Source organism: Hippocampus zosterae, chromosome 4 (genome assembly GCF_025434085.1).
Source record: "Hippocampus zosterae strain Florida chromosome 4, ASM2543408v3, whole genome shotgun sequence".
In the NCBI taxonomy this organism is placed as follows: domain Eukaryota; kingdom Metazoa; phylum Chordata; class Actinopteri; order Syngnathiformes; family Syngnathidae; genus Hippocampus; species Hippocampus zosterae.
This window is the reverse complement of record NC_067454.1, coordinates 12013836-12040795: the sequence shown is the minus strand read 5'-3', so window position 1 is coordinate 12040795 and position 26960 is coordinate 12013836. Positions and strand designations below refer to the sequence as shown.

General features: G+C 40.6%; 2 protein-coding genes and 1 long non-coding RNA gene across 5 annotated transcripts in view; 2 read left to right on the top strand and 1 right to left on the bottom strand.

The window, feature by feature from the left end:
• The window catches only part of LOC127599982 (uncharacterized), a 37799-nt gene extending 30119 nt beyond the window's left edge, over positions 1-7680 (bottom strand). Inside the window, exon 1 of the long non-coding RNA XR_007962226.1 lies at positions 7603-7680. This is a non-coding gene — a long non-coding RNA (uncharacterized LOC127599982). The remainder of the gene's footprint in view (positions 1-7602) is intronic.
• Positions 1-13696, top strand: part of galnt2 (UDP-N-acetyl-alpha-D-galactosamine:polypeptide N-acetylgalactosaminyltransferase 2) — a 44316-nt gene extending 30620 nt beyond the window's left edge. For 2 of the 3 annotated variants that reach the window (XM_052064256.1, XM_052064258.1), the window contains 13 exons: positions 765-863; positions 970-1037; positions 2228-2293; positions 2456-2577; positions 5187-5274; positions 5476-5563; positions 5660-5763; positions 6345-6471; positions 8672-8764; positions 9913-9996; positions 10182-10335; positions 11553-11672; positions 12437-13696. In XM_052064256.1, the coding sequence (XP_051920216.1) occupies positions 765-863; positions 970-1037; positions 2228-2293; positions 2456-2577; positions 5187-5274; positions 5476-5563; positions 5660-5763; positions 6345-6471; positions 8672-8764; positions 9913-9996; positions 10182-10335; positions 11553-11672; positions 12437-12592 (1369 nt within the window). In that variant the 3' untranslated portion in view covers positions 12593-13696. The remainder of the gene's footprint in view (positions 1-764; positions 864-969; positions 1038-2227; positions 2294-2455; positions 2578-5186; positions 5275-5475; positions 5564-5659; positions 5764-6344; positions 6472-8671; positions 8765-9912; positions 9997-10181; positions 10336-11552; positions 11673-12436) is intronic. The other variant, XM_052064257.1, reaches the window with a different exon arrangement.
• A 3862-nt stretch (positions 13697-17558) lies between these two features.
• On the top strand, positions 17559-26644 carry smyd2a (SET and MYND domain containing 2a). Its single transcript, XM_052064255.1, has 12 exons — positions 17559-17846; positions 19006-19069; positions 19149-19259; positions 19744-19804; positions 20605-20732; positions 20934-21001; positions 22207-22309; positions 22398-22508; positions 24119-24242; positions 24332-24506; positions 24689-24797; positions 24955-26644. The coding sequence occupies exons 1-12, from the start codon at positions 17674-17676 to the stop codon at positions 25036-25038; spliced, it is 1311 nt and encodes a 436-aa protein (XP_051920215.1). The 5' UTR covers positions 17559-17673; the 3' UTR covers positions 25039-26644.
• The last annotated feature ends 316 nt before the right edge of the window (positions 26645-26960 follow it).

The following is a 26960-nucleotide window of genomic DNA, read 5'->3' as shown; positions in this document are numbered from 1 at the left end:
ACACAGAATCCTAAGAAGTTAAAGATTTCTTATAAAAGGCTCACACCATAATAGTCTTTTCGGCCAATGTGATGATTGAGGGGATGTTAATTTTAGATTGATGAAGTGACATATTGACTTGTTTGAAGCCAATGATGCTGTGACAGAGATAGAATAGATACAAAGGACCACACACACATACACACTCAATCCATTTTCTACGCTTTGGCTCTAGATACTGCACACGCATATCAAAACTAGTCTGGTGTGTATGGCAGATTTTTAATCGGTTGTTTGTAGTGGCCAGGGTCAGACGCGATGAGAGGCGGTTGCTAATGAGGCCAGGGTCCTCTAATGCTTCCGTTTTGCTCTCTTCCCCAGTGGCTTATGTTCTTGATTGTAATTTAGGTGTGTCTCTAGTGAAACCCAATGCCAATCTTGGCCAACCTTTTTTGAGCCAAAGCAGATATTGGACATTGGCATACCACTCGGCAAAGCGATTCACAAAAAGTGTCTGCAGTTTTATTGTGTAGCTTCAGTCATCTAGTGGAAGAACACCAAAAGAAGCTGTTAGAAAATACTATGTATTTTTGTTGACGTAATTGACATTGGATAATTTTCCACGGCACACTGGTTGAAAATCACTGCTGTAGAGCTTAGTGGGTACGCATGCACTTGTGTGTGAATTCATTGGGCTCACCGGCGCGGTGAGCCCAATGAATGAAATGAAACAATGAGCACACATCACAACATCTGTATTCAAATGTGCGTGTGTGTGTGCGAAGTTGCAGACATAAGCAGTGGAAGTCAGACCTGCCAGCTTCGAGTGTGGTCATCACCTTCCACAATGAAGCCCGCTCCGCTCTGCTGCGTACCGTTGTCAGGTACATGAATGCTTTTTGTTCGTGTTGCACATGAACAAATGTAAATATTGGGATCCTGGTGTTTTATTTCGTCCGTCTCCCTTTCTCTTTCTTCATCACGCTTCAGCGTCTTGAAGAAAAGTCCCGCTCACTTGGTGAAAGAGATCATCTTGGTCGATGACTACAGTGATAATCGTAAGTACAATGCACACAACAGAGGGCCATAACACTATTCATTCATGAATTGATTCTGGAATACGAATTGAGTACATTACCATGATAACTAGCAGCATAGCTCGGGGGGGTCTACTTGTTGAGTTCAGAGTCGAAACAAAGCAAGTGCAAAGTGTGAACGCACATCAGCTTGTCTAATCTTTTTTGTCGTATTTTCACGTATAGATGAAGCATTTCACCAGGAAGCCGCCAAACTCAACTTTTTGTTTAATTTAACCGAGATCTAAATGCATGTCTACTGTGTGCAGCCTATCAGAAGCTAATGCTGGTGGCTAACACTGATCTGCGCTGAGACACTACTTTTTGGCTTCGACTCATGCTTGGACTTTGGCCATCGCTTGAGAGTGTTAGCTCTCTTTCTAGTATAGCTGCCAAGCAGTAGATGGTGAAACTTGATTTGGAGGGCGGTATGTAAATTACAACGGTTTGCTCACAGACATCTTTCAATTCCTTTTTGACTATTTTTGTATAACTAATTAAGAAGGCAAATTTCCATGATATGTTCTCTTTGATGATGTGCTCTGGTGAGCTAATGTGGAGACATCATCATTTCTTCTGCGGCGTTCCAGTAGAATGCACTACTTGGGACAACACAACTTGAGGGAGCACCTAATGATCCACTATCAACTAATGCAATTAGAACAACATGTGTCAGCTACGGGAACTTGATCCTAAACCATATGCACTGGCAGTGAAACGAGTTCTGAAGTATATATTTAAAAGACTTAACAATTGACAAATTGATTTATTTTCCGGTGGTCCAGTGGTTAGCGCGTCGACCTCACAGTGCAGAGTTACCGGGTTCAATTCCAGCTCAGGCCTCCCTGTGTGGAGTTTGCATGTTCTCCCCGGGCCTGTGTGGGTTTAGAGGGACACTCTAAATTGTCCCTAGGTGTGAGTGTGCTCGTGGATGGTTGTTCGTCTCTCTATGCCCTGCGATTGGCTGGCAACCGGTTCACAATGAGCCCCCTGGGATAGGCTCCATCATCCCCCGCGACCCTTGTGAGGATAAGCCGATCGGAAAATGGATGGATTTATTTTCCCCAGAACCGCCCTAGGACGTTTTGCCAAACCCCCATCCTGAAAAAGTATGCTAACACAAGTGGTCTGATATCACCGTGTGAAAGAACATATTTTTGGATTTGTTGCAGCGGAGGATGGAGCGCTGCTGGGCAAGATTGAGAAAGTTCGCGTGCTGAGAAACGACCGCAGAGAAGGTAATTAAGGAACAGAAGATGTTTTCATTTTTTAATCCCGGGACAACCCTCTTGGTGCTGTTGCTTTGATATCCAGTGCCAGCCTAAGGCTCGAGATGGAGACATTCTGTTCTGGAGAAAAGTTGTGCGTATGTGGTTCTTTGTAACCAAGTTTTTTTTCAGGACTGATGCGCTCGAGGGTTCGTGGTGCAGACGCTGCCACGGCGCCAGTTCTCACCTTCCTGGACTCTCATTGTGAATGTAACGACCACTGGCTTGAGCCGCTCCTGGAGAGAGTCGCTGAGGTACGTACGTGCACACTCATACATTGATCAAGTATTTGCTCATGCTTGTAGTTCCTCGTTCAACAGCGAGTTCACGCTGAAATTAAGGAATGGATGCATGCCTTATTCATCCTGTGAGAGAAATTAAATTAGACCCAAAAAGCATCGGCTCAATAAAAAAATGTAGATTTATAAAGATAATAATATGCATTTTTGACTGACAGTCGAAAAGGGATTGATTGCGCATAATACATCCCAACAGGGAAACCGGAAAAAAAGGATGCTATTTCACTCACGTTGCAATTTGGTGTTTGCCGCAGAGCTTAAGATCTAATTTTGGATGTAGTTATGCCAATTTTCTTTCCCCTTATGAATTCATTGTTATCCAAAAGCCTGTGAAGAAGTTCATTCGAGATGACCTTGTAAAGATTGTTTTGTTGCACATCTTTGAAACGTGTAACATATTCAGTATCACAGCAAAGGATGGAAGGTGGTATACTGTACTGGTGAGTGGTAATCTGCAGCCATGCATTTATTTCTCTTTTTAAAATGTGCATATTAATATTTCATTCCTCTCCTTCTGGCAACAGTGGAAACTACTCTCAGTATGATGCAGTAAAGTTGTAGCTGTTCCCAATCCAAACTACTACCACAATATTAAATATTATTTTGACAGATCCCATATAAGATCCACCGAGCCATACCAATACAGTAATGTGGCTAAAAAGCAAAGCGTGGAGAGTCTCTGACGTTGAATTGCACAAATGCAGTCAACGAATGGAGCTATTACCGCCAACAGTATCTGAAATATCCATGCGGTCCACTTCTTCTCAGCCTTTTCATCTCGTTGCATTATAATATGGCTAAAGCAACCATGGAAATCAACTTTGTTCTTGACACTATGCTCTTTGCACTTCAATAAATGATGTGCAGGATAGTTCCTAAAAGTGTTATTTTCCTATAAGAACACCAGCAGTTGCAGTTTTTATTTTGCTGGAAGTTTGTGTATCTGTGAGTATGAATTTGTTTGTGATCATTCAGTTCTGTTGTCTTCTGCCGCTTGACTTGATGCGCAGCGGGCCTTCAAACTTGAAAAAATGAAATAATCGTTTTTGATTAACACTATTAGTGAGGTATTCATTTAACAAAGTTTATTGTGGTTGTAATTTAATACAGCCCTCCTATTTAGACAGCATGTAGAAAGGCTCTAAGTGCTGGATTTTAAAAGTATGAAAGGAGTTTGCCCGCCATCATTGTTTTTCTGTTATACTTTTAGTCTGAGACTTTTGACATTTCCAAGTGGTGTTCAAGTGATGATACATCTTTTACTTGTTGGTTGAATGGGTGCAAAGTCATCATTTGAACTACTTTCAGGCATTTATTTCCACTTCTAAGAAAAATACACCGCCACCAAACACCCTCAAAATGTCACAAACACACTGGAATGCTTTCAGGGTGGAAGTGTTTTTGTTTCCTTGCTGCCTCAGTATTTTGAAAAAACAAAAATAAAAAATAAGAAATAGGCAGCATGACAGCACTGCCAATTGCTTCATCGCATAGTGTGTCTATTTCTATCTGTGAAATGGTTGTCTTTCTGTCCTTCACTCAAGAGAGGACAGAGGTCCTGCATGCACCCACGGAGCGGGCTGGCTGGCACTCAGCGCCATGTCGAGCACGCACGTGTCTCATGTTCTGTACAATACAAGTACGGATTCGCAATGTTTTGATATCAAGATTCAAGTGTGGTATTCATGGGTTTAATTGATTGCAGTGGTTGACGGGGGTCTAGGGAATGGTTTCAAATGAGCTTAAAAAACGAAATTACTAAAATATGAATGAATTGAGCTTTATTACAAATTAATTGGCTGTTTGAAGGAAGACCATTAAGAATAGAGACTACAAAAATGTTCTTTTGCCTCGCAACATTTTCATTGGAAGTACGTTCTCATGTTTTAACAATGACGTGAAATATTTATCCGTATTCGACAGACTTTGTTTTGACTTTGTTAAAAAGTTGGAAAGGATTCTTTTAGGATTAGTTCGTGACTTAATTGGTTTCCTTAAGTCTTGTTTGTCTGAATTTCATTAATGAGTTGATCGATTGTTTTATTTGATTTATTTTACATAAATTTCAGATGGCAGAATGTATTGAGAAAATGTTTTTTTTTCTCCATTATAGATAGCAAATGTTTTGACATTAGGACATGAAATATTGTGTAGTGCAGTTTTTGCTGTTATAGTTTCGAGTTACAAACGAATTGAAACTGAATGAACTGTGCCTCTACTTTATGAAACAAAACAGCGCACTCCATTTTTCTTGATCAATTCAAGACACAATGAATCAACTCAATTCTAAACAACTGACAGAGTACACAGAATGAATACACTCACTTGGAACAGTGTTTCCTATTTTGCTCGCTGCCCGCTTGTGTAACCTTGTCTTTTCACTGGAACGTGTGTTAATCTGGGATGTGCATTGATGAGGACGGTGTCTTTTGAATTAATCCTTTTTATCTCTTTTAGCACTGAAATATTATCTACCTAATGGTGTCTTAATTATCATTGACATCCATCGTTGTCTCTGACATGCATTTTAACAAAAATTATGTTTCCTCTCGCCCTTTTTCCAGGATAAGACCAGGGTGGTTTCTCCCATAATTGATGTCATTAACATGGACAACTTCCAGTATGTAGGAGCGTCGGCTGATCTCAAAGGAGGTACAGTACGTGACCTCAATGAGGCAGCATTCGATGCGTTCAATGTCAAGTGTACTTTTCCGGTTATTTCGGTACACTCTACGCACCCTTCTCTTATTCTGATGGCGAAGAACTGCGATACTGGGCTTACTGACTAAAACACGACGACAAAGTACGATGAAAAAAACCTCAACTTAATTCATCCATGATATGTGTTTGTAGGTTTCGACTGGAATTTAGTATTTAAGTGGGATTACATGACTCTGGACCAGAGACGAGCAAGACAAGGCAATCCTATCGCCCCCATAAAGTAAGACCCGATACAGCACAAAACCGCTCACACCATTCTGGCTACTAACTACTAAAATCATTTGTTTTCTTTGACCCCCGCCCCTCCCCCATAAAGGACTCCCATGATAGCAGGAGGTCTGTTTGTCATGGATAAGGAATACTTTGAGCTTTTGGGGAAATATGACATGATGATGGATGTTTGGGGAGGAGAAAATCTGGGTGAGTGCATCTCATGCAAATGTCAGTAATACGCAGTATAAGTGCAGCATCAAGTCAATAGACTAATGAAGCTTGTTAAAACCTTTTGTCCGGTTTGTGAGTCAGCATTCTCGTACAATTGCATTGCACACAATCTTGTCAAAAAGCATTGGGACACACAGTCACGAACAACTACGGGAATGAAACTATCAAAGGGGAATGGGCCATCTTTGCAGTTGTAAAAGCTTCCACTCTTCTGGGATGTCTTTATCCTGTTTGGAGTGCGGCCCGGTTCAGGTTCTCTGTTGTAGTTCATCCCTAAACGTATTGCCATAAAGTCTTTCTCCCTCTTTAATTTTGTTTAAATTAAGTTGGGAATTTGTTTCGAGCATGCAGCTGTCAGACAGAAGGATTCTCCTTTGATGGGATTTTTAATGAAGTGAGATTGCCAATTCATACATTCATTCTATCGCATATTGCTATGACTCGAATGTCGGCGAGGGAGCCTGACACTGCCGCAACGCTGAAGACATTAACGATGCGCTGATGGTTCTCGCAATAATCCCCTGTTTGTTTATGGGCCTGCCTGTGTTGTGTTTCAGAGATCTCATTTCGTGTGTGGCAGTGCGGCGGAAGTCTGGAAATCATCCCGTGCAGCCGGGTTGGACACGTTTTCAGGAAGCAACACCCCTATACCTTCCCTGGCGGAAGCGGCACTGTCTTTGCAAGGTGCATTAGACCTTAAACTAACAATTATTACATGTGCATCGCTTAAATGACCTTCCTGAAGCCTTTGTGGGCAGCCAACATTGTGGGGTTGGGGAGTAACATTATTAGTCGTTAATGTTGAGCTACTGATGACCAACATTCAATTACACTCTTAATATTCAACAGTAACATATTCACACACATTAGATAGTCATTAAGATGAGGCCAGTGAATTGTGCAGCCACCGAAGCGTCACTGTGTTGCATACTTGAAGCTGTGCGAAGTGAGGCTTTTATGTTCCCCTTGGTGGGTCCGGACTACAAGTTAAAAAAACTGTCACAGTTTTGCTGGAACTGATTCTGACATTCTGTACTGCGATTGTGCCCTCATTGAGGAGGACAAAATGTTGAAACACACAACATTTTTATGGGTCATATAAATGTAAACCTGATATTAAGCAGGAGTAAAATGTTAAGAACAAAATAAGACTCAATCTCTCACCTTCCATCCAACTTGAACACCCCCTTTTTTAAGTCACCAAAGTGTGAAAAAAATGTTTAAACAATACTACCCTCTTAACATTGAAAATGAAGAGCGCGTGGTAAAGTACAGCGTTTAATGTACCGGTACATAAATCTGATGAGGCTATGTTTACAAGATCCCAACGGCCATGGGAGCCCCATTTGCCATTTGCCTTAAAACCTAGTGTGCTGTGGAATTTTGGTCTTTTTTTTTCCAGTATTCAAGTCTTGTTAAATTTTCTCATGGTCTTTCACCGTATCTGTGATTGGTCATTGGGGGAAGTTGCTTCACACTCAAAAGGCCAAAGGAAAAGCAAATAATGAATCTTTTGGGGCTCACTGAATAGAGTTTGCATATGCTGCTGTCTGGTATGATGTCATACATGAGGCGGGTTTTGTGATTTTGGAGGTACATTTAGAGGTAGATTTTAGTCACATTGGTTGGAGTATTGTAGCTTAGAAATTGCCTCATTTTAAAAATCTCAATTATTAACATTTGGTGCCGTTCTCGGTGTTTCCAGCTGCTGGTGAACATCAGTAGATAAATCCTGCAGCACCCACCCCAATCCCAAAATGCATCCATTGGGGATGGTTATGAAAAATGGCAGAGCGTTTGGTGCATCGCAGTTACCCCAATATGCACGGCGGCTGCTTATCACTGATGAAAAGTCCAGACGCTCTCTTCTTGTCTGTTGTCGGCCACTCTAGGGAGCCAAGACTTGGGCCCCAACTGATGATATTCAGCATGTTCTTCTGGTCTCTCCTATGTAGTGAAATTGTTCTGGCATGTTGCAAAGGGGCCGATCATAGACCAGAAAGACACGTTTATGTCGTTCGTCTCTTCTGCTAGAACAAGTGGGTTACAAAGAACATGTCCAGACAGCATCTTTCGAAAGAAACACTTCATTAATGAAGTTATCCTCATATTAACTCTGCCTCTAAATATTAAATGTCATCTGGTGTCGCACTTCAACTCGTACAGAATTCTAAGCGACTTGCATTATACTATGGACATCTTAGGAAAATGTCAGCCGGTGGCTTAAGATCAGTGTTAGAAACTTTTTATTGGAACATTTTAATTTATAAGCTTCACAATCCCGACACAAATTTCCGAACACCTGCACAAATTCTGTCTAACAGTGCTCATGCAATGCTTTTTAAGACCGTAACTTAGCAATGTTTCTATTGCGCAGTGGCTGTAGTTTGCTCCACTGTACTTCAAAATTTAGATTAACACTGTAGAAGTCTCTAATCAGAATGAATCACAACACAAGCATTTATCCAATAATGCAGCTTTATTTATGACATCTTCTGTAAGCAGCTATATTCTCAAAAGATATCAACTAGATTTGGAATTTCGGACCATGGGCTGTAAAGCTAAATTGCCTTATGTGTCATGCACAGTATAGATCTGCTGCCATTACTGTGAATCCAGCTGACTCAGCGTTTAACTGTCTGTGACATGATGAGAAAAGAATGTAAATATAGCAAAATAGCTCCGGGCTCCGTGTCAACACTTTGCTTTGCCTGGCAACCTCCACTGAGAGCAGTAACTAGAGAAATAAACACACGACCCCACTTGACCGTCCAAACAGGGGGATGCTGCCCTTGGATAGCTGTTAAGATACACAAAAACTATAATTTAATCACAGGCACAATTTTTCATCTTGTCTCTCTTCCGTTGTTTCTCGCCATTTCAGGAACACCAGAAGAGCTGCTGAAGTATGGATGGACGAGTTCAAAAACTTCTACTACGCCGCCGTTCCCTCTGCAAGAAATGTGCCGTATGGGAAGTAAGGGCTAATCTTTTTGTTTTCGGATATATAGCCTGTATATTTGAAATAGTTCACAAGCCACGCTGACACTTGTGTTGAGGAGCATATTTCGTTTGTTTTTGTTTTTACTTTCAGATCCTATCTGTATATAAATAACCTACTATTGTAATAATTTGATCGGAGAAATATATAGACAACGGGTAGGACTAGATACGTTTTTGTACTTCTTCCTACTTCTTTTGAACATGGAAACCATTTTGAGCCATGACATCTATTGATGATGTTTGTGTGCTAAATTTATTTCAAAGCCTAATGAAAAGGAGAGATGGATATATGAACAATTGGGTGTACGGTTACTGTAATTTCACAGCATTGCCGTCTTTGTCATCTTGCTCGTTGATGCAGGCACTGGTGAAATGTCACTTCAGTGTGTGTGGCTGCACAAAGGCATCACAAGGGTGTCACATGGCCACAATTGGAGACAAAAAAACTTGCAAAAATAATGGCGCCCCCTTCAGCCTCAGCTTGTAAATTGCATTAATTAGGGTTTACCGCCAAGCTCAGAACTGAAACGCAGTGTTCATGATGTACATTGTGACACATATTTGCGTCTGTAATTTTCGAAATAATGTATAGACATATATTTCTATTTATGTTTCTGTCAAATTCTAAGTCCGAGTTTAAATTTGATTCGTCTAAGTAACGTCAAATATTAGTTCTAAAAACACACTTCTATTTGTTGTTGTTACATTTTAATGAAAAAATAAAAATGCCGTATCTCAATTTGATCTGATTAAGGTCCTAGTCCGTAACCATTCACATAAACTTAATGCTTTTGTGACACTTTTGTTAAAATCTTTTGTTTTCAGTCTCCCTGTGCTCATTGCGAATCGTAATCATTTTTGGTCACTTCTTTTAATTGCATTTCTGGGCTGTGATTTTTGCTTATTTACACTGCAAAAGCCCTCCGGAGAGACTCTAGATAGATGAAATATTTGATGACGTTTTTGGAACATTGTTGTCATATCTCCCCCTTTTTGCTTGTTTCCTCTGCTGCAGTCATGCCGTGGGCCTCTCTAGTCCTTCTCATCATTTCTATAATTGAATCAGTTTTCACCGTGAGTGACAAGCCTCTCATCCTCTCTGTCCCTGGTTGTCTCCCTCAGCATCCAGAGTCGTTTGGATATGAAGAAGCGTTTAGCCTGTAAGCCCTTTAAATGGTACCTGGAGAATGTCTACCCTGAGCTGCGGTAAGATGATGACTGTATTTCATTTTATATGCATAAATGTGTCTTACGGCATCCAAAACGGTTTGCATTTAATAACTGTGCAATGTTTGCCCACAGTATCACTTCATCATTTTTGCTTGTGCTTAATCATTGATTTGTGCATAAATATTTAAAGAAAATGTAAAAGTTTCTGCATGTGTGATTAGTGTCCCGGACCACCAGGACATCGCCTTCGGAGCCTTGCAGCAGGGAGGGAACTGCCTCGACACGCTCGGACATTTTGCTGACGGCGTGGTGGGCGTTTACGAGTGCCACAACGCTGGCGGAAACCAGGTAGCGTTACTACGGCAACACACGCAGGTCAGCATGTCTAAACTTACACTCACCTGGCGGTCGAATGGTTGCACTGGCGCTTAGAAGGAGGCAGTTATGTTTCGAGTAAATCTGAATTAACCCACCTACATCCGTTGTCTGTATTATACTGCCTCTGGATGGCCAAGGCATGTTCACAACAAAAGGAGCAACACAATGTCCATTAAATCTAAGCAAAAAATGCAGCAAAAATGTATTCTTTGCAATTTGTTTAGTTGTACCATTAGCATATGTTTTTTTAATGTAAACCCCCCAAAAAAAGAACATTATTGTAGCTATTTTTGTAATTGAAGAACGCATTGCAAACATTTGTCTTTTTTTTGAGGAAGGGAGGCTAAAATGGTGTATTTGCATTTTTGTGCATTTCAATGGGGAAAGATGATTGGAGGTACAAGTATGTCGAGTTATGAGCGTGGTCACAAAATGAATTTAGCTTATCTCAAGCCACCACTGTGCAGTGTACAAAATCTACCATACTGATAATAAATCCCAATTTTAATTGACACTGTCTGAAATTGATTAAATCATGAATTCTGTATGATGTTTATGATTTTGATTGGAAATTGCATTGGTATAGAACTGCATGGTTACACACACCCGCCCTCAGTATCATCATGCAGGGTGATGCTACACTAGTGCAAACGTCAGCTACTGTAATATGAGGCTACTGCTCCAATTAAACAGCTCCCACACATCTACTCCACCCATTCATTATCCATTTACGGTAAAATTCAAGAACTTTAAATATGCACCATTTTACACACTAGTAACCTATTTATTACGTTTTTATTCATAGCTTATTGCCTTTTACATTTCATTTGGTAGCCTGCGGCTTCATGAGTTGGGGACGATTCAGACTATTCTTTCTCTCGACTTTTCGAACATATTGTTAAATTAATACCACAACTCTCTGACAAAGGTGTATTATCTTGAGGTGGATGTTATTAGATTGTGAAGGTTGCCCGTGAGCATAGAAAGTCCAATAATATAATGTAATACTCAACTTTAGTCCGACAGTATTATTCTTTGTTTTGAATGCCTGTAATTCATAATGAAAGTTGGCAATGACAGCGCCGACTTTGAATATGGCGAGAACGTGTCATTTTCTCATATTATTGAATATGAGTGAAATTATATTATCATGTTCTTTACTGTAGATTATTTGACCATTGTATTATTGTACCTTTTTTTTTCTTTTGCTCAAGGAATGGGCTCTAACTAAGGACAAGTCAGTCAAGCACATGGACTTGTGTCTGACAGTGGTGGACAGAATGGCCGGCTCCCTCATCAAACTGCAGGGCTGTCGCGACAATGACAGCAGACAGGTATACTGACACCCAAATATTACGAAACATGACAAAAAGGAGCAAAAACCTCGACCGATGGGCATGATGTCTCATGAAGTGATGCTTAAGAATTATGTTGAACAACAGTCCCTTGCCATTGCAAGGCTTCAAACAGTAACTGGCAATTGAGCTTATGGTGTGACGTATCATCAGCAGGCAAGTGAGACTGGAAGAGTTACACAAAGGCATAGTAGTGCGGAAATGTATTGGTCCATGGATGAATTAAACACCCGTTGTAAATTTTGGCATTCATCTTGCTGTGAGAGAACAGTAAGTTATGTAAAACGTCCCGAAACAAAGAATGTAAAAAGGTGACTGAAGGTCAAATTAAATTCACCTTTAAAGTTTAGCGTTCATTTTATGCTCATCCTGAAAATTCACCCAAAACGCAAATACCCGTTATACATTGTGAGTAGTTCATTTTTTGTAATTGATTTTGAGGAAATGAAATCTTTTGCATCATTGTGATGATGGATTCTGGTAACCTAGAATAGAATAAGATGGAGTGTTCCAAATCAGCATCAATTAACAAGATTGAACGGAACCAAGGTATGAATGATATGGGGGCAGCCGCGGTTTCCTTCAGGTCTCAGGGTCCAGGTCCTAAACAATGAGCAGAGCCAGTAAAATTGCTGGTCCCCGGTTATGGAACACACTGCCCCCAGCTCCCCCATAACATATTGTCAAATGTCCACCTTACAAACTGCTAATGGTGTGCCGTCTCTGCCTTGTTTTATGAGCAGAAATGGGAGCAGATTGAGTCCAACTCGAAGCTTCGCCACATGGGCAGTAACTTGTGTCTTGACAGCCGCAGTGCCCGCATGGGTGGGCTCACTGTGGAGCTGTGCAGCCCCAACCTGAGCCAGCAGTGGAAGTTTACCCTGAATTTACAGTCCTAGGGGGACAAACACTGCCACTAGACATCATCATCCTCTGCTAAGAGCATGACACACCAACTGACTTTAAGAACTTGTAGAAGATGTCGACTGGAGGGGAAAGACAAACATGATGGATGAATGAGTCCATCTTGCTCCTCCCAGGGCGGGTCTGAGATCATTTCTACACCACCACTCCCTCCTTCAACATACAGACTGGCTGAGAGCCTTGTAGACCTTAAACAGGAAACTGACTATATTTTGTGGGAGGACCAGTGCCGGTGACGCTGATGATGATGATGAGGGGGATGAAAGCGATGAAGGCTTTCCATCCAACTACTACATACCTCAGTGTTTTTCTCATTGATGGTTCAAGAGGCAGAATAACATGAATTCTCCAAGTCGGTTGTTTTCTTCAGTGCTGGTGGAAATGAACTCTTCTGTGTTTTTATTTTGTGATGATTTTCTTTTTGATGTTTTAATTACTGTTAATTTGTGGAGGCTTCTAGGAGCTTTTTTTTTAAAAAACAAAAACAAGGTTTTCCAAACCTCGCCACAATTGGAGGAAAAAGTTTTTTTTCTTCTTTTTGTCCTTATGTTGAATCGCATCGGTTTACAGGATCAGCAGCGATGAGGTGGATAAAAAAATATATTTTCTACTAATCTTCAGCCCTACAGTCCCCCCCTTTCCAACAAAAGTTGAGGAGGAACTTTTCCTCACAATACACAGCGAAGCTCCTAAGGAATTCTTGGAGAACATGGAGTCGGGGAGTTCTGCTCTCTCCTCAGGCTGTAGCACTGGCTGCTGCACTTTAGCATCCTTCTTTTTGTCTTTAAAGCAACAACACAGCACGAAGCTCTTAGAAGCTAATTTTTTGTTTACTCTTCCTCTCTTAGGCAAATTGGGAAAAAAAACTGTAAGGACAATGAACTCTAGGGGACTGATGTCTTTTCTTTACTCTTGCTGCTCTTTGGCTACTCCCTCAGGAGCGCCTCCGTTTTATACAATTTCTGTTTGCATTGTGATTTTATGTTGCTCAGCACATCAGACTGAATTTGTGTTGTTTACTGTTACGGCAGTTTCTCTCTAGAGGTAACGGGAATAAATAGTGGAGCTTTTATTATCAACCCCCAACTCCTATTAGTTTCTCTATGGTAGGTCTGACCTGAAGCGCCACACTTGGTAAGATGTTTGTCCAATTGATTTATTGTATCCCTCAGGGGGAACTCAACCACATCCGCAGCTGCATAGATGTTAAGTGAAAGGAGCACAGGTTATATTCTTACGTGGATCGTGTTCAAATTCGTGCATGTTTGTAGCTGTACAGTGACTTAACATGGGACAAACTGTTTTTGGTGAAGTTATGACAGATCCGATGCAGTGTCATTTAAAATAATTAATAGTTTTGTCAAACAATTATGGTCCATACAGTTTTATTGCTGTCCGATGACATCGCAAAGCGTTTAATTAACGAACCGCCAACAACTGAAGCACCAAAGGCAAATGCACCACAATGTACTGTATGTTGTTTTTCAAATGTTAGCGTAGATTTGTAAAGAGCGTTTCCGAACATGATGGCCATTTGTTTTTCCTTCAGCTTGTAGCAATGTGAAACAATTTTCCACGATTTTCCATCAATGTATTTAGATTTTACATTGAAATCGTGTATTGTCAAAGATGCCATTTGCTTCAAGAGTAATTATGGCTCGACAGTAGTCTGAGCCGCCACTTTACCTTTTTTTTTCTTAAGGACGGTCATGATTAGTGCTCACGATTTCTGTATTTACAGGTTGTGTTAAAACAAGAATGATAAAGTGTTTTTTAATTCTAAACTCCCTCTTTAATTTTTAATTCGCCCTCCTGACTTTGCCACATCCGATTTACTTCTCCAGAAAATACTGAATGTCAGTCTTTCAAAGTATTATGCTTGCTTCATTAAAACGAGCAATCTCATTTTGCGACTCCGGTACTAAGTGAAACGAGGAGGTGTGGTCTATTGTGAAGGACATTTGCGGTGGTGATGGTGATGGAGTACAGTACTCATTGAATAACAAATGGTTTGTTGGATAGCGTGCCACTTAACGGTGCATGCAGGAGAACATGATTTCTACATGACGTCCAAATGAGTGAAGTGGATTCGCAACGTTGTCCTCGGACAGCAATGCTAGTGTGTCATAAAAGATTACCGGTTAAATTTCTCCAGAATTCTCTCCACATCTCAGTTTTTTTTTCCTTTTCTTACCAAGTGTTGTCCGTCACGGGCCAATTTTGTTCTGTCTTTTCCTTTGTCTTAAACTTCAGTTGAGGTGACCATGTTGACACTGCAGCTGCTGACAGGGCCGATCCTGACACTTGATCGGCTTCCTGCGCTGGGCTGCCAGCACCCGTGACCCACGGGTATCTGCCCCGGCACCCACGGCCCGTGGGTGCCGGGGCAGATGCACAGCTTGGTTGTGAGGAGGGCCCTGTTGCCATGGTGACTGTACGTACTCAGAGGACCCAAATGTCAGTTTATTCCGAGGTTTAAAACTCAAATTTTGAGGTGCATAGTGCTTGGACAAATGCAAAAGAAAGTTAATTTCTGTTATGTTATCTCAACATTTTTATCTTTAGAAATAAATTTTAGACAACCAGATAAAGTATGATCAAGTATAAGTAACACTTTAAAGCACTCCCTCTGTTCATTATTGTATTATCATGGCAACCCCACACACAAGATGATGGAAATTCAATTTTAAAAAGTAGAAAGTGTAGTTTTCATGCTGCCGTGTTTTCAGTCTTGTGCAAATTTCTTCAAATCACATAATTGTTGTTTTGCATAGAAACCTTCGTGAAGAATAGAAAATGATTGTTTGGTGTACAGCGCCCTCTATTGCCACACAGTAGAAACTGGAAGAGTTGAAAATGACATTTTTCTTAACCACTTGGGGAACCTGCATCCTGTGGGCCATGGACGGCCCACGGGTGGATGTAATCCGGTCCGCCATGCAGTTCCACAAACAAATATATTTGTATTATTTTCTCATACAAATAATGTGGCTCCCTGAGGACTTTTGCATGACTGAAATGGGCCTTGTTAAGAAAACGGTTCACTCCCTGTGAACTAAAACCTATAATGTGCCACCAAAGAGTTTTAGGTCGATTCGTTATTAATAGTTGTTGCTTTTATGAACTGTTCTCTGCTCAGCCAGTTGGAATCCAACTGTACATATCTGAGTTACCATGGCAACACAGTCAGCAAGTCTTTTTGAACCAGAATCATTTAACTCAATGCCTTTTATTGAAAAAGAACACAATACCATTGATTGGATGATTGAATGTTTACATCTTGAGCACACTGTGCCAAAGTTTCTTCCTGTTTTTTCTTCTTTCTGCATGATAAATGAGAACGTGTTATGACAGGATGTGTTTTCCACAGGGTATAAACCTCTCAACTTCCTAATTAATGTCTTAATACTTGTAACAAGAACATCCAAAGCATGCGTCACAGTTTCAAAATGACGCGGGATTAAATGCAATTCTGTGGAAAAGAGAAAGTAGGTGTAACAATCCAGTTTGATTCAATTGTCATTTTGATTTGCTTAATTATTGCTCATCCTAATTATTCGATTAGCATCCGTTTTAATTGACCAACCTTTAGTTCTTAAAATATGACGATGGTCAGGAAGTGTGTCCCATGCTTGAATTCTCAACACTCGATAATAACTAAAATTAAAGGACATGAACTTGATGCTTTGTGGTCTCTCATGTAAAAGTGGATATTTTGGAGATACCTTCATCCTAATCTGTGTACAGTATGTACATATATGAACAGTGTACCCAGCCCCAGGTTACTAGCAAGTTTTGTTTTTGTCAAACTGTGCACCATTCCCTCTTTTATAGACACTGCAAACTTGGAATGAGGGAACAAATGATTCACTTAAATGCATTTATATAAAAACATTTTTGAACCGAGTTGAGTACGTATTTTGGTGTGCGTCCCTGATCGTATTGTGACTTGCATGACTGAGTCACTGATTTCTGCTGCTTTGTTTTCACTGGGCATCATGAAATTACCATCCTGTTTGATTTTTTTTTTTACTTGTCACCTTTCTTGTGCTTTTCGTCTTTCATAACATCAATGTATTCATCCATCCATTTTCCGATCCGCTTTATCCTCACAAGGGTCGCGGAAGGGGGGGGGGGTGTCTGTAGCCCAGGGGTCACCAAACTTTTTGAGAGTGAGAGCTACTTCATGTGTCCTGATTGTGTGAAGGGCTACCAAATTGATACGCGTCTGAAATAACATTTGTACAAATTAAATTTAATAATATTAGAACATTAGCTAGCTAGACGTATACTGTAGCTAGCTAGTTAGATAGCTAAATAGGTAGCTATAGAATCTATAATACTGCCCATGTTTGCATTTTTAAATCATAATTTCTACGAGCAAATCACAATCCTAGCACTGGCGGGCTACTGGTGTGATCCTCACGGGCTACCTGGTGCTCGCGGGCACCACGTTGGAGACCCCTGCTGTAGCCTATCCCAACTGTCTTTGGGCAGTATACCCTGAACTGGTTGCCCGCGGAGCAGGCGCACGGAATTAAAAATTTGACGTGTTGCTGCTGAAATTGGATTGAATGCGTCAGATTTACGGGTTGAAAAAAGCCAAATACAACTGTAGCCAGTCTGCACCTGACTAACGGTTAAGAGTCGAGGACAATGTCAATACACGAAAAAAGTTAAACTGTGCTCCAAGCTCCAAGCTCATATCGACACAGAAAAACACCGAAAACCTGTATGAGAGAGAGAGACTTCTAAGAGTGCAAAATTGATCCGACTTCCTGAATTGTTAGACACGGCATAATAGAATTGAGACGAAAACAACTAGGAGGAAGAAATTTTGAGACAGAAGTAATGTTTTTTTTCTTTGTTATATTGTGAGATTAGTATGCACTATGCCTGTTGTATTGTCATCTGTCCACCAGGGAGGCGGAAGGGTAAACGCATTAACGAGGTACGTAATGCGCCGTAGAAGAAGAAGCATCGCATCAAAAACCTGAAGCTGATCTCTGTAAAGTCCGTAGCAAAGCGCACCTCCGGTGGAACAGAACAGCGAACCATGAAGAATGAAGGCATAGAGGGGTCGGAGCGGTTCGTTCACCCGGACAGGGGCCGAGGACTGCGGGCATTGAGGCACTTCGCGGTGGGGGAGCTGGTCTTCGCCTGCCCAGCTTACTCGTACGTGCTGACCGAGAGCGAGCGAGGAACGCACTGCGAGCACTGTTTCACCAGGTAACACTCTGCTAGCAACCATCTCGTATTGTTGTTCATTATTTATTTATCTAACATGAATTATTTATTTGAAAGTTAGATACATGTCCATTTCTTCGCTTAGGCTGGGTTAGCGTTCAAACCCCTGCGTGGCCACCCAGCTCAATTGACTGGGTTAGTCAAGTGCAGTGTATTAGCTCAACATTTATCACTGCAGATGATAAATCGCAAAGCTGAACGATTACTCACGCAACTGATCACATGTATTGTCTATCAGTCATGTTGAGACGTTCACTTACGTGCACCTGGGGTTTGTACGATAAACTCAATTTTACTCACAAGATAACTAATCCGACTTAAACTACCACTCATTCATTAGGCCGAAATCACTTTTTTAATGGACACTTGTTTTGTTTTGCTCATTTCACTTCTTCCAACTGCATCATGTGGTACCCTAAACAAACATGTTTCCATTGTTAGAAGTCTTTGGAAGCTCACTGTGCACGTTCAACTTTATTTACACTTTTAAGCATACAGATTGGTTGAGTTTTTAACTGTAAACTTTTTTTTAGTTTAAAATTTGAGTTAGTTGAGCAAGAATTGGGTATGTTATTAGGCCACGAAACTGTCAATTTTTTAGGAACACACTGTACATTTTTCCCCCAAATAACAAAGTGAACGTGTTTTCTGAAAAACGTCCTCACTAGTGGCGTGTGGAAAAAAAAATGTTTTAGGTGTTGTCTTTAGCGAAAGAAGGCAAAACGGGAAACATTCAATTAATTTCTACAGTATTGTCATTTAATTATTAAATTCTTGTATTGCCTCACGCGCATGTATGTTGTGCCCATGCCACTTGAAGGTTTGTGGAGCAGTGAAAGGTTATTGCTAAATATAGCTGCCCATGTGTCCCAGTAGTGGAGCAGAGAAGGCCAGGGGTGCATGTGTTGTACATTTGCTTCATTTTGTTCAGTTGAAATATAAAAAATACAATCCCTACAGAGTTGCGATGCAAAAGAAAAGTTGTGACGAGAAGTGTGTGTCCATTATGCAATAAAATATACAGTATACGCAAGTTGGTTCTGTGCTGTCTATAAACTATGGTTCTGTCAGTTTACACACACACACACACACGCAAACAGATCAAAATACTCACATCAATAATGTGTTTGATTCATTACAGAAGAGAAGACCTTTCTAAATGTGGAAAATGTAAGCAGGCCTACTATTGCAACATTGACTGCCAGGTAACTCCCATTATTTATTGTCCAAATATTTTTATTACACTGTCGTGGGGTTGCTTATTGTGTTTCTCTATGCACGCAGAGAGGCGATTGGCCCATGCACAAGCTGGAGTGCGTCGCCATGTGTGCCTATGGGGAGAACTGGTGTCCCTCAGAGACGGTCAGACTGGTGGCCAGAATCGTCATGAAACAGGTCGAGCTGTGGTCTCCACCAGGCCACTTTGGACAATTTAGTCATGTAACAGTGTTGTCATCCATGTTTACTTTCAAGGCCGAAATGGCTACTACTCCACATGCCTCGACGTCACGTCAGGGTGGTAAAGTGTTATCAGTGTTTTTAGTATCGGGACATTTTTGGGAGCATGAGATACTAATATTGGTACAATTTTAACAAGGTTTTTATGGTCACCTTGGGACAAATGATACTGATTTCAGATATGGAAAATTCTCATTAAATCTGAACATCTTCTATATTTACTAGTCACGCAGAATGAGTCGTCTTCAAGGCTTCTCTGTCGTTGTTGTCAATCCAGTGTTAGGGAAAGCCAACATGTCTGCAGTCAATACTGTGGCTCTCTAGCTGTTGTTCCAGGCAGCTGAGCTCACAGCAAAGTGATTTGTCCTGACAAACCTGGTTGATGTTCTTTTTTGCTATCGAATTGATGTCATGCTTACAGAAAGTCACAACAGACCGCACTCCTTCAGAAAGACTACTTCTGCTCAAAGAGTTTGAAGCACGTGAGTATGGATGTGCTTGTCTGAATTACATTGACACATGAACCATCACTATGCCAAGTTTCATAAAAATGGTTGGTAGTTTTTGTACCTTGAGCACTTTTGTTCAAAGCATAGCTAATTAAATTAAACTAGTAAAGTCGACATCTCCATAACCTACTTGCATTCAGCTGTAGTATCAAATTACCTCCTCCAATTGCACGTGTGACTTAAATATCGGTAGTTATAATAGTGTTAGCAGCGTGTCTATTTGAGACTCCGCTGTAGCCGCCGGTCCTTTTTCTCTCGCTTTCTTTCACTCAAAATGTGCAGCACACTGGGACTTAAATCCCTAGACTCCTAATGCTGTAATTTCATGTTCTCCAGAAAACGTTACTCAAACTGTGCCCTTGAGCGAGGTAATCAATGATGAAGTACTGGTAGTTGAGCATACGCTTGCAGGAGTGGATGGAGTTTTTTTTCCCCTAGGAAGGTGTTTAGAGTGCAAATGTTTTCAAACACAGACTGAACAATGTCACAGGGCATCGTTTTACAGTGTATACTGCGACACCATGTAATACAAATGGTGCGATTGTACTGGGTGTTTTTGGAGCACAAACGGCATCTGTCTTGCGTGGTCTTATTTGTGATCATGATTGTGATCCCCCCCCCCCAAAAAAAAAAAACAACATATTTATATGTTGGAGGTGAATTCAGTTCATTCAATTCAGTTATGGCCGTGATGTATACACATTTGGTGATGTGACAATAACCCCAAAAAATGATTCCATCCGTTGTCTTGTTCTTTGTTGTTTTTTTCCCAGATCTCGACAAAATGGACAGTGAGAAGGATGAAATGAACCAAACGGACATTGCCGCCCTGCACCACTTTTACGCCCACCACATCAGCAACATCCCCGATGACATGGCACTCACTGAGCTCTTTGCACAAGTTTGTTGCCTTATTTACTCATGCAATACACTGTACTGTGTTGCCTTTCAAATTGAATGAGTGTTAATTAAAGAAGAGAGACTTGATGGTGGATTTTTGTTTGTCTGACATGCCTCAAGTAATGTGTTGAAAGACTTGTCAGTTTTACTCAGGGCTGCTGTTGTCCATCTTTTGACTGTTGCTGTTACTTTTTTTGTGCAGGTTAATTGCAACGGTTTCACAATAGAGGATGAGGAGCTCTCACATTTGGGATCAGCTGTTTTTCCAGAGTAAGTACACCAGTGTCATCCTTTAACCGGAGTTAATGCATTTTATTTTGGGGACAACCAATTTGATCTTCATTCTTATAGACATCTTCGGGGTATTTGTTTGATCTAGTCCTTAACTAGCATACTTTAAGCGAAGATGAACCACAAACATGGCATTTGTCTTTTCCGGCTCACATGGGATGGCAATTTTCAGCGGATATGCGGAAATCTGCCGTTTTATTTCTTAAATTGATCGTTTTTGTGAATCGTCTAAATCCGTTGAGAAAATTTTAGAGGGGGTCAGGTTCCTTATTGAGTTTTCACGAGCTCTCCCAATCAGTCTTTCAATCTTCCGATTGTAAACACCCCGCGATTGGACGTGTATGATGTCTTACTTGTTGTGATTGGTCGCCCCGTCCAGGCCACGCCCCCTTCCGCTTTATTTCATCACTAGCCATTGCCATCCCTGAAATGACCAAATAACATAAGAAAAGAGGACATATGCAAATAAAAGTAATACGATGCAGGAAGTTCTGTCGCATATGTTCATTGGCATCATATAGAGGTGTGAAAAATTGGATGCCCCCTTCTTGATTTCGTAGTCTTTCACATTTATATGGAAATGTTTTGGCCCACTCTTCCTTGCACAATTGCTTTAATTCAGCGACACCGGAGGGTTCGATTATGAACAGCCCTTTCAAGGTTGTGCAACAGCATTTCAATCAGAATCAGATCTGGACTTTGACTTGGCCACTTCATAATCTTCATTTTGTTGTTTTTTTTTCCAGCTATTTGGCAGTTTTCCAACTGTGATGTTTTTGATCATCGTCATTGTTGTGATGCAAAACTCAAATTCAGTTCAGTTTGAGATTGTGAACATTTGGCCAACTGTTCTCCCACAGGATTTTCTAGTAAAGAAAGCAGAATTCGGGTTTCATCAGTCAGAGCAATGTCATTGAGGTCCTGAAATAGAAGCAGCCCCAGGCAATTACACTACCACCACCACATTTGACTCTTGGTTTGATATTCTTTTTCTGAAACATTGTTACATTAACGGCAGGTGTAACAAGACAAATATTTTTCAAGAAGTTCAACTTTTGTGTTGTCAGTCCATAGAATATTCTCCATAAAGTCTTTGGAATTATTCAGATTAGACGGCACATTCTGTAGTAAATCAAGTTCCCATGGCCATTCTCCACTCATCATTCTGACCTGATTCCTTTCAGCGTAGCACTGATGAACCACAGCTGCAGTCCAAATGTCATTGTGACATACAAAGGCACAGTGGCAGAAGTAAGAGCTGTGAAGGAGATCAGCCCTGGAGAAGAGGTAAGCGTCTACTCACACACATACTCGATCACATCTATTCCGAATCAAGGCCAGTTAGGGTTCACAGGTGTTTGTTTCTTTTCCTCAGGTCTTTAACAGTTACATCGACTTGCTTTACCCTACAGAAGACCGCAAGGAAAGGTTATTAGAATCGTACTTCTTCACATGCCAGTGTGCAGAGTGCACAACCAAGTCAAAGGTACGAGTGTCCTTTTTGATAATAACCTCTCTTTCGATCAACACATCAACCAAACCACCAAAACTGCTTTCTTCCACCTCAAAAACATTGCTCGTCTCCGCCCATCACTTTCCTTCAACGCTGCTCAAACCCTCATCCATGCCTTCATCACCTCCCGCCTTGACTACTGCAATAGCATTCTCTATGGTACAACCTCCAAACTCCTCAATAAACTACAGTACATCCAGAATGCCACTGCGCGCCTACTCACCCACACCCGCACTCGTGATCACATCACCCCCGTCCTTAAAAACCTCCACTGGCTCCCTGTTCCCCAGCGTATTCAATTTAAACTGCTCCTACTCACCTATAAAGCCCTTCACAATCAGGCCCCCTCCTATCTTTCCGACCTTCTTTACCAATACACTCCTTCCCGCAATCTCCGCTCCTCAAACACAAACCTCCTCGCCATCCCAGTGACCAAGTTCAAAACCTGGGGGGACCGAGCCTTCTCGGTCGCCGCCCCCACCCTCTGGAACACTACCACAACACATCCGCAACCGTACTGACCTCCAATCCTTCAAATCATCCCTAAAAACTCACCTGTTCCGCTATGCTTTTAATACCTTTTAATCTCTTTTACCCATTTTTCTTTTGTTCATCTAAATGTGCATTTGTAAATTATGTATGCTTGTTTTAAATGCACATTTTTATCCTGTGTTTTTATGCTCTTGTAAAGTGTCTTTGAGTGGGATGAAAAGCGATTACAAATAAAATGTATTATTATTATAAATAAAAGGTCTGCACACCCCTGTTCATTATGATAAGTTTTTTGAGAAAATAAAAAGATTACACCAAAATAGTTTCTAAACATTCTCCACCATTAATATGACCTATAACCTGATACAACTAAAGAAAAAAAAACTGTTTAAGAGAAGAAGGAAAACAAAACAACTGAGACAATGTGACAGAATTGGGAAACGCCTACTGGAACATCTGCATTTTATGACATCTGCATTGTATCGTTTTTAGTAGACACTGAAAACGATAGTAACACTTGTGTGCTGACTCCTATTTTACATTAATTTTAATGTGATTGGGTAATTCTGAATCCAGCCATAACCCCAGATAGGGTGTGTACACTTCTGCAAGCACATTTTCTCTCATGTTTACTTCCCCCCTAAAAAAGTTTTTTTTTCTCCTTCAGTTGCATTGTACACGTCGTAGATCACAATAATTGTTGGAAAGAGTTTTGCATTGATTGATCTGTTTTTTTTGGGGGGGTGGGGGGGTTACAAAAGCTTAGCATTTGAACAAGGGTATGTAAACTTTGCATAGTCACTGTAAATGTGGACCATCGGATAGGCCCACATTCCTCTTTGTGTTGAATGAGTGAGTTCTTTAAAATGCAGAAAGACAAGAATAAATCACTAAGAAAAAATAATAATGCAATCAAATTCTACCCAAGTTTAATTTGCTGCATGTTAAATGATTGTGTTCTTATACAATTTCAAATAATCTGACGACTGAAGAATTTATTTGTAATTGCTCAAAGCACTTTTTGTTTCATTCACAACCCATTCAGTAAAAGATCCTATGATATCAAGTCATGTTTCTCTCTTTGATCATAGGATAAAGAGAAGACGGAAATCCGGAAGCGGAGTTCCGGAGCACCTGAGCCAGAGGAAATCCGAGCCATGGTCCGATACGCCAAGAATGTCATCGAGGAATTCAGGAGAGCAAAACATTATAAGAATATCCTTTTCCATTCCTCCCATTTTTTTCTTTTTATTCCTAAATAAGTTCGATAACTTCACTCGTGACCCCTTGACTCTCTCTCGCACGCCCGAGCGAGCTGCTGGAAATGTGTGAACTCAGTCAGGAGAAGATGGGCACCATATTTGCAGAGACAAATGTCTACATGCTGCACATGATGTATCAAGCCATGGGCGTCTGCCTCTACATGCAGGACTGGGACGGAGCCATGAACTACGGGGAGAAAATCATACAGCCATACAGGTAGAACATCCAGTATGGTTATGACTGTCCCTACAGTTCATTGCTTCACATTCACATTATAGCCACAACAATGGGTACAGTACACCTGTGAATCAAAAACTGAGCACACATGAAAGGAGATACCGTGTGTGCAAGTGTCCCTAATGAAATGGCCAATAATTTGATAACCTTGCTCTCTGCAGTGTGCACTATCCGGCTTACTCTCTGAATGTGGCATCCATGTATCTGAAGCTGGGTCGCTTGTATTTGGGCCTGGAGAAGAAGACACAAGGAGTCAAAGCTCTGAAGAAGGTATGATAACACATTCTCTTCTGGTGGTATACTGTATTAAATAAATAAATGTAGAGTACCGGTACATTTGGAAAAAACATGCTCCAGAGAGTTTTATGGTTGTGAACGCTTAAGCAGGGAAAAGCGACACCTGACTGTCCCTTTTTCTTGTTTGCAGGCACTGGCCATCATGGAGGTGGCTCATGGGAAAGATCACCATTATGTTGCAGAAGTCAAACGGGAGATTGAGGAGCAGAAATAAAAAGCAAAGGGAATCAATAACCAAGGAGAGGAAAGCACACACACTGACTACATGGCATGGGCCTTTTTTTTTTCCATCTTCTTTGACTTGCTTCAGAAGCGATTTGCTGCCATCTCTTCAAATTTTTGCTGAAGATGAGTACAAGCACTTTCATCAGCCATCTTGTCACTGGCATACTTAAAAGGAAAATTATTTCCAAAGAGTTCAGTTTTTTGTGGTCTGTTGTGGGGCATTTCTTTGACTTTATATCGGCATCATTTTTAACAAGAGGATTTTGACTCTACCTTGCAAAATGCCTTCCGGACAAAACAGATGTCTTGGTTGGTGTTTCTTATGTCTTTAAATTCTCGTTTGTAATTTAATCTAAAGACTGAGCGTCCATCATCAGGGACTCTGTAGCAACAAAAGAAAATTGTCATGGGTCAGTGAGTTTTTGGTTTGTGTCTGTCATGTTTGCTTTAGCTTTAAAAAAAAAAAAGACCTGCATGCTTTAATTTGTTGTTGTTGCTTGTATGAGGCTTGTTGACCAAAAACACTACGGGCTTCAGTGAACTGTCCTGTTCTGAGTGGACATTCATCAAACACATTTAGGTACATCTGCTCAAAGCGATGGCAGGAAACACTTCCAAATACATATTTTACAATTAATCCCGCTTTGACGTCAATCAAAACTGAGCTTTATGTTTGTAATGTCAGAATTTCTAATACGTTCTGGGGAATTCCTTGAATGAATATTTACAGTACCGGTAGTTGAACAATACAGTACAGTACAAAATGTGTGAAATATCTGCTAGCCTGATGCTACCAAAACCATCTGTTTAAGCAAGTTTGTCAAGCCCAACAAATTGTATTTATTTATTTTTCTCCTCTAAATATTTAAGAAGTTGAGTATTTGACCAGAATGTCATTGTGTTGTAGTCAACTACTGTTTGCAAACGTTTTAACAATTGAGTTGAATTATTGGCTCGTCATGGAATGTTGCTGCTCAATTCTTAAACTTTGAATGAGTTATTTTGGAAATCTTTTCTGAGACTGCGTTACAAAGACTATATCACTTCTACTGCGTTTTAAAATGCAGGGTTCATGTTAAAACAAGATGATGTCATTTGTGGCAAACTTCAGTTTTATGTCAGTAGTTTGATGGATCTTAATCATGCAATGCCAGCATGTATCTGTAGCGTTTCCACTTTTCTTCTTTCAATCATGGGTCCAGCTTACCTCTCATGAGTTGTCTCACAATCGGTAGCAACTTCTGCACACAGATGACATCGGCTCTGGTCTGTAAAATCGGGTTCATGACATGATGAGCTGTGCAACTGCATTGCAGAGTTACATTTAAGGGCTGTCGGTGATTCAGCATAATTGAGATAAATGCGCCTCTTTCTCAGTGATGTCATAAAACAAGACTAAACGTGTGGCACACGTTAAAAAAGCCCAATCAATGCACTGTAAATTCTGCATGAGCAAAAGCATTTTGGTTGCATTTAACAAACTGTTAGTTTGTCAGGCATGGATGGTTGTAGTACTTGTGGAATGCACATTCAAATCTCTCTCTGTACTCTTGTCAGTGAATTCGAATAAATGGCATTATGGTCCTCAATTACAATCAGTAGTGTTTATTTTGGAGTAATGACAGCAATTGTCTTATGACGCGTTGTGTGCATGTACCTAATAAAATGACTCGTTTTTGGTCATTTATTTAAACAATGTATGTCAATCAATATGAATATAACTACACAAAAGTAAAAGGAAACAAAATACCATGATCACTCTATTGCATGCATAGTTTTTACTGTATTTCATCGTTGTATCTATCTTGAATGTCTCTAAAATGCAAAAAAAAAAAAAAGAATTTCAAGAACGAAAAGAAATGGGGGAAAAAATTGCTGAAAGACGTATGCACATACAACACATCGCCACGT